A 12485-nucleotide genomic window follows, 5' to 3' on the forward strand; every position below is an offset into this window, starting at 1 on the left:
CACATGCAGCAGCACAACTGAGTCAGCATGCCACAACTAGAGAAAAACCCGATCACTGCAGCTAAGACTTGATGCAACCAAAAATTTAAAAAAAAATTTTTTTTTTTTAAAGAAACTCAATCAAAGAATGGGTAGAAGATCTAAAAAGACATACAGATTGCTAACAAGCACATGAAAAGGTGCTCAACGTCACTAACTGTTAGAAAAATGTGAATCAAAACTACGAGATATTGCCTCACACTGGTCATAATGGCCATCACGAAAAAGTCTACAAAGAACAAATCTGGAGCAGGTGTAGAGAAAATGGAACCCTCCTACACTGTTGGTGGGAATGTAAATTGATTGAACAACTATGGAGAACAGTATAGAGATTCCTAGAAAAACTAAAAATAGAGTTGCCATATGATCCAGCAATCCCACTCCTGGGCATATACCCAAAGAAAACTCTAATTTGAAAATATAATCCTCCCCAATGTTCATAGCAGCACTATATACAATAGCCAAGACATGGAAACAATCTAAATGTCCATCAACAAATAAATGGGTAGACAAGATTGGTAAATATATACAATGAATACTTGACCATATTGGATGGACTTACAGATCTTCATACTAAGTGAAGTAAGAGAGATAAAGACAAATATTATATCACTTACATGTGGCATCTAAAAATATGATACAAATGAACTTATTTACAAAACAGAAACAGATTCACAGACTCATTTTGTGGGGCAGAGGCACACTGACTACAGAGTGGCAAAATCAATACTAAAAATAAGGCTTGCTTTATAATCCATATTTTAAAAATCTCTTAATAGTCAATAAGTCACAAAACTCTGTTTGAAGAGGGTTAAATTTCTAGGCAAGAGTTAAGACTATTTTCTGTGATGAATATAGTTTGCTTATGATGTAGTTAATAAAGCCAAAGAATGGACCTGCTTACTTCCCCTGCCCACTCCCCTCTTTTTCTTAATAAAGGAAGCATTCTTTCTTTTAGTGACAGAATCCTAGTCTAGAATATTCAATGGTTGCTGACTCTCTTTGGCTGTTAACTCCAGCAGGTGGTTCTACTGATAAGTCTGTTTAAGAAAGTTCAAGTGCTTCTGTTTATAATTACAAGACAGCCTAATCCTAATTGTCAGAGAGGCACTAGAAAGATCTGCCAGCAAGAGAGCACTTCTGTTAAGAGCAAACAGGTATTCCTTGCCAATTACCCGCTTCAAACCATGAGGCTCAAGCCACTAATGCAATTTCTTAGCTCAGGGAAGGACAGATGTGGGCTTCCTGTCCCTCAGAGCTGACACAGTCATTCAGTCCTGCCAAGCACTGCTGTGATTCCGGGTCTCTTCTGTACAGGTTAACTAGCTGTAATTCTTCCTCATGTTGCTCAACTGCTCTTTGCTCCAGGCAGAACCGCTGCTTTACATTCCAGGGATTGCAGAAGGGTAATACAGCTGAAATTATCAATAGCATTTAGAGGATGAATCCATATAACAAAACTCTGGTAACAGCACTTCTAGAGAACAAGGGTATATATTCACTTTCCAATGGAAAAATTAGGCTAATTTAGTTAAGGCAAGATGGAGCTACAGAATGGTGTGACAAGAGAAGGACAACTAGGAATAAATCAACCTCAGAAACTACAGCAGCCATAAAGTCTTTAAAAATTATCCTGGAAGCATGAGATACTGTTCCTTTTGCCACATTTACTTCTGTGGAGAAATGAGCTAAGTGGAGGTAGTATATTAGTTTTCTATCATGGCTGTGACAAGTTACTATACATTTAACAGATTAAACAATGCAAATTTATTATAGTTCTGTGGAAGTCAATACATGTCTCACTGGGCTAAAATCAAAGTATCATCAGGGCTGCATTCCCTTCTGGAGGTTCGAGGGGAGAATCTACTTCCTTGCTCTTTCTAGCTTCTAGAAGCTGCCTATATTCCTGGGTTTATGGCCTGCTTCCTCCATTTCAAAGGCAAAAATGTTACAGCTCTCTGTGCCTTTCATCTGAAGGTAGTCACTCTCTGTCTCTTCCATTTTTAAAGAATCCTTATTGTTGCACTGGGTTTACTCAGATAATCCAGGATAATTTCCCTTAATGTCAGCCAGGGCTTTCCCGGTGGTGCAGCAGTAAAGAATTCACCTGCAGTGCAGAAGACTTGGGTTCGATCTCCGGGTTGGGAAGATCCCCTGGAGGGCATGGCAATCCACTCCAGTATTCTTGCCTGAAGAATCCCACGGACACAGGAACCTGGCAGGTTATAGTCCATAGAGTCCCAAAGAGTCAGACATGACTGAAGTGACCAAGCACAAGATCAGCTATTTAGCAACCTTAATTACTTGGTAATATAAAACATTCACAGGTTCTGAGATTAGGAGTAGACATGTTGGGGAAGAAGCAGATTCCTACCACAAGCAGTGACTCCTCTCCACATCACATTTCAAAAATGACACAGATACACTAAAAGTGCCTGTGCTTAGGAGAATGGACGTTTAGTGTCCACTGGATTTTGATGCATCTTATTCTACAAACTGGGTGAATATCCGACTAACCCAAATGATTTCACGGTATTACCCCCTTTCATAATTTAAGGAATTAAAGTAGCGATTCTTATCTGGGGTCTCTGAGTCACAGAATTCAGGAGGGGGTCTATGAATTAAAATGGGAATAAAATTACAATTTACTTTTCATTAACCTCTAAAATTCAGCATCTTCTTCAATTATAAAGATAGGCAACAAATTATGAGTAGTAGCAGTACCTGAGCATAACTAACAGAAATTAGATATTTTTTTATGATCTTATAGTTACAGACCTCAAAATTTCATTTAAAAATCACGGTTATTAGATCTATCCCTAGATAGTAATTAAAGCACTTTTTAAAAAGCATATGTTACTAATATAAAATTGTTTTAATGTTTTGATAATTAGATTTCAGTATAATTGGTTTTCTGTGTAATATTATGTATTTTATACGTTTAAAAACATTATTCTGAGATGGGTCCATAGGCTTCCTTGGACTGCTGATGAGTCCATGACATACAAAAGGTAGAGAACCTCTGAGTTAGTTCCTCTAAGACTAATGAAAATGTAAAAGGGGAGCTAGAAGGGTAACTGAGTCTGAGGCTGACTACTGAGCTAGTTAAGGAAAACTATGAGCAAGTGCAGTGGAGACCTCAAACTGAAAGGTTATCCATGAGATAATTTAGCTACAGATATTCTACTGAATCCTCTGGTGTAATTTCCATACCAAATTTTTGGGATCTCAAACTAATATAACTTAGAAGGGCCCCAAATTGCAGAAGGATCAGAATACTAATGGTACATTAGCTTCTAAACTGAAAAAGCAAAATGAACCCAGTTCAAATCTGCTCTGAAAGCAAAATGAAGCCCCAGCTGTCCATTTGACTAAGCAAAAGAATAAGCCAGAAAAAGTTGAGCAACAGGCTTTTCCTGGAAATGAGGTACTTATGGCTACTTGCTCTAGTAACTATAAACGACTCATGATTTACTTATGCCAGCGATTACTAAAGACGGCTGAAGAGTTTTGACGACCAAAGGAGAGAAATTAGAGTGCTCTTTTTCCTCTCTCCCTTGCCAACCAAACAAACCACAAGAGGCCAAGACACTAGAACTACCTTGACATCTGAATAAGCAAAGGGGCAGCAACTCCCTACGGAAACTAGAAGTCAGATTGCAACCTTGTTGCTTCTTGAATAAGCCCCAAACTCTAATTTTAAATAAATTTTAAGTTGGGTTCTTACTCAGTTCAGTTCAGTTGCGCAGTCGTGTCCAACCCTTTGCGACCCCATGAACTGCAGCACACCAGGATTCCCTGTCCATCACCAACTCCCAGAGTCTGCTCAGACTCATGTCCATCAGGTTGGTGATGTCATCCAACCATGTCATCCTCTGCAGTCCTGGGTTCTTATTAGTCATTTTCAAAAGTCTTCTCTCATGCTCTTTCCTCCAAAAGTACTTTATAACTACTTTTGTTAGCTTTTCCTCCATAATCTTGAAGGCTAAGTTAACTTAGTCTATAATTGAGAAACCAATGAGTCTATGTACTTCAGAAAAATCTAAACTTATTAGAAGTTTACAATTTGAGCTGAGCATTAAAATGAATCTTTAGCCATAATACCAGTTACTGATTTTCCAAGAGCATCTGTATCAGACCTATGTGGAAAATGTGTAATTTCGACTTCTGATCTTTTGATCAGATCTGACCACCTGATGTGATGTCAGCTCCAAAAATAAGTGTTTGAGACAACATGCTTATAGAAAATACCACACACTAGATGGACACCTACCCATGACTACTTACTAATATTAGTCATCAATGACTATACCATTAGCTAAAGCAACAAAGCAATAAATCTGTTTTAAAATATACTGTTGTATAGATCGGAGAAGGCAATGGCACCCCACTCCAGTACTCTTGCTTGGAAAATCCCATGGACGGAGGATCCTGGTAGGCTACAGTCCATGGGGTCGCTAAGAGTCAGACACGACTGAGCGACTTCACTTTCACTTTTCCCTTTCATGCACTGGAGAAGGAAATGGCAACCCACTCCAGTATTCTTGCCTGGAGAATCCCAGGGATGGCGGAGCCCGGTGGGCTGCCGTCTATGGGGTCGCACAGAGTCGGACACGACTGAAGCGACTTAGCAGTTGTATAGATTAATTTTCAGAAGCCTGATTAGGAACAGAGAAGAGATAGCATCAAGAAACTTACTCGGGACATGTTACACCTTTGGGAATAGCCATCATATATTTTGCGAACAAAGAATTAAAATATTGTCAGCTAAACTATCAGTTTCCTTAGGGCTTTTAATGAATTTACCAAAGTACATCCAGATCTAAAAAAGTTATCCTGTAAGTACTCTAAAGGAAATAATCTGGTTTTAAAAAAGAGCTAAGATTGTAAAATGGTGCAACTGCTATGGAAAACAGTATGGAGGTTCCTCAGAACCTTAAAAATAGAACTACTTTATGATCCAACAAACCCACTTCTGAGTATATATATCTGAAAGAACTGAAAGCAGCGTCTCAAAGAGATATCTGCACACCCATAGCAGCACTACTCACAAGAGCCAAAAGGTAGAAGCAACCCACATGTCCACTGGGGGATGTTTGGATAAACAAAAATGTGGTAAACACATTTGATGGAATATTATTCAGCCTTAAAAAAGGAAGGAAATTATGATACATGTTACAATACAGATGAATCCTGAGGATATCGTGCTAAGTGAAATAAACCAGTCATAAAAAGACAAATACTATGTGATTCTACTTATATGAGGTCAAATTTAGCTAAATTCATAGAATCAGTTAGATTCATAGAAACAGAAAGGAGAATGGGGTTACCAGGGGCTGAGAGGAGAGGGGTAAGGGGTGTTGTTACTTAACAGGTACAGAATTTCAGAACTACGGGAGATCTGTTTCACACAAATGTGAGTACACTTAACACTGCTAAAGTGTACAATTAAAAATGGTCACAATGATAAATTTTTGTTGTGTTTTATACCACGATTCCCCCAGGGATACATGTTATATTGATCATACAGGTAGGACTGGATTCTAAAAATACCATGTCTTTTTTTGTCTAAATGTTAATATATAACTTAGGTTTATATAATTCTCTGCAGCCCATAAAACACTGTCAATCAGAAGCTAGCTGTTATCCTTGACTTCTGATTACCAATAAAAGCCAGTGATATTGTTCTTTAGTCTTAAACACCAGTGGAAATATGTAAATAAGTCTTGATTACCCCAAAGAAATCTTTTTTAAGACATGACTTTTCAAATCCCTTGCTGTTTTGTCTTTATCCTATTTCTTTTTTTTTTTTGGCCATTTCTCTAATTATGAGGGTTTTAATTTACGAGTAAGAGTAGTGAGGAAAATCTAATTGGTGTAATAAATCGCCAAACAAAGAAGTCACCAGATTTGTCAAAATTTGAACGGAGGATATCATTAATCTGTTTTCCTCCATTTTTTTCAGTATGAGAAAGGCTGTTCACAGTTCTCTTATTCAGAGGTCAAGTCTAATGGTGATCCTGACATATTGCTAAAAAGAGATGGGCATATCAGAACTTCTGGGAGGGAAGATAAAGAACTTATTTCAATTTTATCATTCAGGTTTAGAAGTATGCAAATAAGGCCAGTGAGGTCAAATGAGATGTAAAAATATGTACGCCATTTAGTCTTTTCAACATAGTAATTTTAAGAGTTAGGAGACCCAAAGAGTGGCTCCAATTTAGTCTCTGCTTTTATTAAAGGAAAAATTAACCCTTTTCTAGAACTAAGAAAGTTTTAACTAAATCAAGACATATCTAGATTCAGGTCCAAAGATTCAGATAACATATTTAGAATTTTAGACCATTTTATTCCTAAGACCACAAAGTAAGAGGCATAAAGAAGGTAAGGTCTTAGGTATTCTTAAGAATCAGACCTTCCCCAAACTGGTTTTCATTCAGGTTTAAGACAATGATTTCAGATTCGTTTCAATAATTCTTTTTAACTCCAGTCTATGGGCTTCCCAGACGGCTCAGTGGGTAAAGAATCCTCCTGCAATGCAGGAGACACAGGAGACTCGAGTTCCATCCCTCGGTTGGGAATATCCCCTGGAGGAGGAAATAGCTACCACTCCAGTATTCTCCAAAAAATCCCACGGACAGAGGAGCCTGGCGGGCTACAGTCCGAAGGGGCCCAAAGATGACTGAGCGACTAAGCTTGCTCACCTCCCATTCAAATAACTGGTTTGTACATCCTAAAATGCGTATCATGGGCAGCTCCTTCAGTTATAAATCAAATCATATTCTTATTACTAAATTAACAAAGCCTCTTGGGCTCTAAAAGAGAGCAGATGGGATGATTAACAGCAGCAGCTGTTACATCAATGTCCAGGAACTCACATGCATACCATAAATGAGTTTTAAAATTTACATGCCTCAGCTTCTCAATTCTTCAGTGCTCCTTCCTTTGCCTCCAACATGCAACAAAACACAGTTATGAAAATAAACTTAAATCAGTAAGATGTTACTGAAGTCATTATATGCCTACTTTGATGCCTTTTAATCAAATCAATCTTATTACTAGTTTGATATTAATCATTTTTAGGATTAACTTTTCTAATCCATTATTAGATTTTGTGGGTTTTTTATTCTTCAAGTAATTCCAGTTTACAAAATGCTCAACTGTTCTATGTGTTTTACAGGTATTCTAATTTAATCCTCACAATAATGGTGGAGGTAAATACTCTATTCACATTTTACACATGAGAAAACTGTACAGAGTAAATAAGTATCCTGTGCAAGGTTAAGCCAGCAAGTAACAGAGTCTGGATTTAAATCAGCCTTCAGGCCCACTTTATTACCTTATTTTTCAATGATTTTCCTTAAGATACAGAAGCACTGCAATCTGTCTCCTCACACTGCCTCACAAGTAGAGCATTTATTATAATATAATCTGTATAAATGACTATTTAACAAGAAATTCACACCCTAACTGGTGAGGAATCTTGGTGTCTTGGATTCCTGAAGATTAACTTCAGGACAGGCTGCTAAAATAAATTACTTATAGGTGGCATTTTAGGTCCCTCAGCAACTCAGTTTTCCTGGATCAAAATCTAAATAAAAAATAATTTGGCTTTCTGTGGTAGAACAAGTTCACTCTGACCCCCTCCTCCTTCCCTTAGATGAAAATTATGCAAATTTCACTGTGTTAGGAGACAGAAGTATCAATAACTATGGGAAGTAACCTGGTGAGATCAATCAAATCACAATCTCCTGAACTTATTTAGAGAACTTCAGAAAAATAACACCGCATCCTTCCAGGGTCTTTTTTGAAAAATAAATCATCATTTGCCTATGTGACCAATCACTTTCAGGGCCAGAGTATCTATTTTCAGATGTTCAGGCTATCTACCAGCCCAGCAGTTATCAACAGTGGCTGATATGAGAGAATTCTTCATGGTTTATGAGAGAATTACTAAAGGAATAGACAAAACATTTGTTTTAAATGGGATAGAAAACAACTAAATTAGCAGCAAAAGTTATTTCTTGGAATAACAGAGACTTCATTAGACAGTTTGAGTTGTTATATTAGCATCAGCAAATACTTTTTAGATGGGATTATGAACTTAATTCCTAAATCAGTACATGGAAAATTCTATAAATTATTCCAGAAGATATTGCGATGAAACAAACTTTTTCTGACATGAGACAAGCCTCAAATTTCTCAGATGCATGCCTGCATAAAGAATTTAAAGCTGTTTACTCATTCACATACTGTGTAGCTACTATGAAGATAAGCATTATCCGAGATAAAAAAAAACACATAAGTTCACTCCTAGCACTGAGGAAGTTTTCAACCTGGAACTAACTGTACCAAACAATATGAATCAGTAATCCTTATAAAACAGACCCAAACATCTCCACTGGTTCCAGAACTGATTACTGTACTGATTTCCACATTCCACATATAAAGATTAGTTTTTCCCAATACCTAACACCCAGATACTACTATGAAAAACACCATTTCCTTCTTGCATTTACAGATTTGCTCCCAGTGAGGTACTTAAGCACACATCCCTTTACAAGAGACAGAGCTTTTTCTATGTAGTGATTTACCTGGCAGGACCTTTTTTTCAACCAACATCTGGCAGGCTTTTCCTGGAGATCAAAGGAGTCAACCTAATTCTCATAGATAAATATCCAGAAAGGGCCTTTAGTAATAATTGGTAACTACTGAGTCAAGGACTGAGCGCACACATTGAGCTAAAAGGGGCTTCTCTGATGGCTCAGCGGTAAAGAATCCACCTGACAATGCAGGAGATGAGGGTTTGATCCCTGGGTCGGGAAGATCCCCTGGAGAAGGAAATAGCAACTCACTCCAATATTCTTGCCTGGGAAATCCCATGGACAGAGGAGCCTGGCTGGATACAGTCCATGGGGTCTCAAAGAGTCAGACACCACTTGGCGACTAAAGAACAACAACAGACTGAGCTAAGGAAAGGATTTGTGGACAGGTCACTATCCTGGGCAACTCCAGATAAAACCATTCATCCATCCTTGGTACAGTAAGGCGAGGGAAAGGAAAGTCAGCACCCCATTCCCTTATTTTGATCTATTAAATCAGCTGGGCAGGAAACCACCAGCAAAACAGCCCCGTGGGTCCGCGGGGTTACCACACGGCAGGGCCAAATGTCTGCCTTGGCGGCTCTTAGCTGTTCGAGATCTCTGCTGAGAAGCCACCACACCCCTCACTTCTCACTGTCCGTCCAGGAGCGGGGAAGCCAAGGTCCTCCGTCTCCGTGTTCATCTAGAACCCAAGCCACGACTACTGTCACCAACGCAAGGTCTTGCCAGGCCCGCTCTGCCCAGCCTCCCCGACCCTCGCTTAGCCTCTCTTTCCTTTCGGGGCGCCCCTCCACCTGCCCCGAAGGGTGAGAACTCACGACAGCCGCGGCGCCGGTGAAAATATCCTCCCCCTCGGTGTCGCTGTCCCCGGCCTCGGGTTCTGAGCCCCCGACCGCCCCCTCGGACTCCGGCTCCAGGCCGGGAAAGGGCGGAGGGAGTCTCTCCGAAGCGCTACAGCCACCACCACCCGACGCCATCTTCCTCCAACCGCGGCGGAAGCCTCAACAACAACTTTATAGAGAGATAGGCCCGCGAGCACAGCGTTCCAGAGGAGCTAAGGGGGAATGGCAGCCACTAGCCCCGAGGGACGCGCGGGGAGGGGGGGGGTGCGGGGGCGAGGCCTTCAGACTGGGGGCGGGGCGGGGCTGGCCGGCGGCTCCTGCCCAGCCAATCCGAGCCCTAGATCGCGACGCGGTGATCCTAACCACGGGGCAGAGGAGCAGGGAAAAAGGACTTAAGGAGGCTGGAATCAAGATTGCCCGGAGAAATATCGATAACCTCAGATATGCAGATGACACCACCCTTTTGGCAGAAAACGCAGAGGAACTAAAGAGCTTCTTGATGAAAGTGAAAGAGGAGAGTGAAAAAGCTGGCTTAAAACTCAGCATTCAAAAAACTAAGATCATAGCATCCAGGTCCCATCACTTCATGGCAAGAGATGGGGAAACAATGGAAACAATCAAAGACTTTATTTTCTTGGGCTCCAAAAATCACTGCAGATGGTGACCGCAGCCATGAAATTAAAAGACGCTTCCTACTTGGAAGAAAAGCTATGACCAACCTAGACAGCGTATTAAAAAGCAGAGACATTACTTTGCCGACAAAGGTCCTTCTAGTCAAAGCTAAGTTTTTTCCAGTAGTCATGTATGGATGTGAGAGTTGGACCATAAAGAAAGCTGAGCGCTGAAGAATTGATGCTTTTGAACTGTGGTGTTGGAGAAGACTCTTGAGAGTCCCTTGGACCCCAAGGAGATCAAACCAGTCAATCCTAAAAGAAATCAGTCTGGACTATTCATTGGAAGGACTGATGCTGAAGCTGAAGCTCCAGTACTTTGGCCACCTGATGTGAAGAACTGACTCATTAAAAAAGACCCTGATGCTGGGAAAGACTGAAAGCAGGAGAAAGGGAGGACAGAGGATGAGATGGTTAGATGGCATCACCAACTCGATGGATATGAGTTTGAGTAAGCTCTGGGAGTTGGTGATGGACTGGGAAGCCTGGTGTGCTGCAGCCCATGGGGTCACAAAGAGTCAGACAGGACTGAGCAACTAAACTGAACTGAGGGAACCCGAGCTTCTGCAGTCTCTTTGCACTCTAGATCGCTTTAACTACTGAGATTTTTAAGCAGAAGAAGAAGCAAGTCTGAAAACCTCTACATGCCACCAACTCATACCAAGCACAGTGGCTACACAGAAATTCAATAAATATTTTTGATTGCAGTCTCTGGACAGATAAACAGTAAAAGTTGCGCTAGTTATTCTTTCGAGAACGTTTAGTTAATTCATTCAAGAAACAGATACTGAGGATCAAAGGAGAATCCTATGGACAGAGGATCCCGGCAGACTACAGTCCATGGGGTTGCAAGAGTTGGACACTTAGGGACTAAACCACCACCCCCATTGCTGCCTGGCACCCTGCTATGCATTTGAGATACAGAAATAAACACGCTTCTGGTTCACTAGGCACTTGAGGGAGATGGGCATGTAAATGGACAGTGCTATAATGTGCTGTGGGAGCACAGTAAAAGAGAGCATCAATTCTGCTTGAAGTCGAGAGACTTCAAAGAGGAAGTGAGACTTCAGAGTCCTAAGTCTGGTCACAAAGCAGTTAGGATTCTCTCAACTGCTGTGGAGTAAGTGGAGTGGAACAGATGGTGGGGGACTTATTAAACTCTGAGCGAAAGCTTCCTGGGACCTAAACTATTCACTGGTTGTCTGGTGGGCCTAAAATCTAGAGTAGCTAGACAAGACTTTAAAGATAAATGGGATATGTTATCGTGGGATACTTTAGCAAGATAATCCTTACTTTTCCTCTCAATAGAGATGGTACGAAACTCGGCATCAACTTTGACAAAAGGTTTAGTTTGTTCGTAAGTGCCAATTCTTCACCATCAGAGACCTGCTCACAGACCTGCATGAGGGTAGGTTCCGTGTCCTATCTCTGTACCCTGGGCATCTATAGACCAAGCCTAGCAAATTAAGTATCCAATAAACGTTTGAGATTTGACTGGAGGGATGAATGGATAAAATTAAAATTGACAACACCGACTTTGTTACTGGCAACCGTTACAGCCACCAACACCAGAGGACTTAAGAGGTTCTTTTTAGGATGGCGATCTCCAATGTCACTATTGTACACATGAGAAAGCTCTCTCGTTCTAAGTTATCTTGAAGGCGACTAGCAGAAATAGCCTGTAATGGGAAGTTGTGCTGGCCCTATGAGTTGTGTTTTCCCTATGAAAAGGGAAAACCAGAAACTAACTCCTTCTCCTACCACGCCTAACCATCTTCACTAGGTTCCAAACACGTCCCATTTCACCGCAACGGAAACTCACTTCCGGCCTGACTAGGAAGTAAGAAAACTTCGAGTGGAAGAGGCCCCCTCAAAAAAAAAAAATAGTAGGGAGTCTCCGTGCAGACGCTCCTCCAATATTAGAAATCAAGATCTTCTTTCCCCTACCTCTTCAGGATTCATCTTTAGCTTATCCAGGCGCTAAGGCAATTAGCGGCGGGTAACAGATCGTTACCTCCCACCATCAACACCCCCGCCAGCGTCAGAGACTACAGGTTCCATAATGCAGCTCGCCGTCTTCCAAAGAAAACGCCCATGTGTCCCAGCACGCAACGCGCCTCACGTGCCTCCAAGAAATTTTTTTTTTTTTACCTCTTGCCCCGCCGAAACCGAGCAAAGCATACTGGGGCTTGTAGTCCTTGCGCCTCCTTTCCCTACGTCCTCCGCGACAATCCGTCCGGTCCCGCCTATTATCTGCTCCTCTGGACATTTAGGCTTCTCTTGGCCCATTGAAGACCAGGAAGTTGATAACTCGCGAGGCTCGCTACTGA

The 12485-nt window shown here is 41.0% G+C and overlaps 1 protein-coding gene across 19 annotated transcripts in view; it reads right to left on the reverse strand.

Moving 5' to 3' along the window:
- Nucleotides 1-12483, reverse strand: part of SNX1 (sorting nexin 1) — a 35166-nt gene extending 22683 nt beyond the window's left edge. For 9 of the 19 annotated variants that reach the window (XR_014058845.1, XR_014058844.1, XR_014058847.1 and 6 more), the window contains exon 1: nt 12103-12249. Coding sequence is in view for 6 of the 19 variants with exons in the window: in XM_081507418.1 (XP_081363544.1) it covers nt 12103-12117 (15 nt within the window). In the remaining 13 variants the exon portion in view is untranslated. Of the gene's footprint in view, nt 1-9460; nt 9634-12102; nt 12250-12306 lie in introns of those variants that run through there. The other 10 variants (XR_014058842.1, XR_014058841.1, XM_081507420.1 and 7 more) reach the window with 2 other exon arrangements.
- Nucleotides 12484-12485: the final 2 nt, after the last annotated feature.

The sequence above is a fragment of the Giraffa tippelskirchi genome, chromosome 7 (assembly GCF_054371585.1).
Source record: "Giraffa tippelskirchi isolate mGirTip1 chromosome 7, T2T-mGirTip1v1.2.pri, whole genome shotgun sequence".
Taxonomy (NCBI): Eukaryota; Metazoa; Chordata; class Mammalia; order Artiodactyla; family Giraffidae; genus Giraffa; species Giraffa tippelskirchi.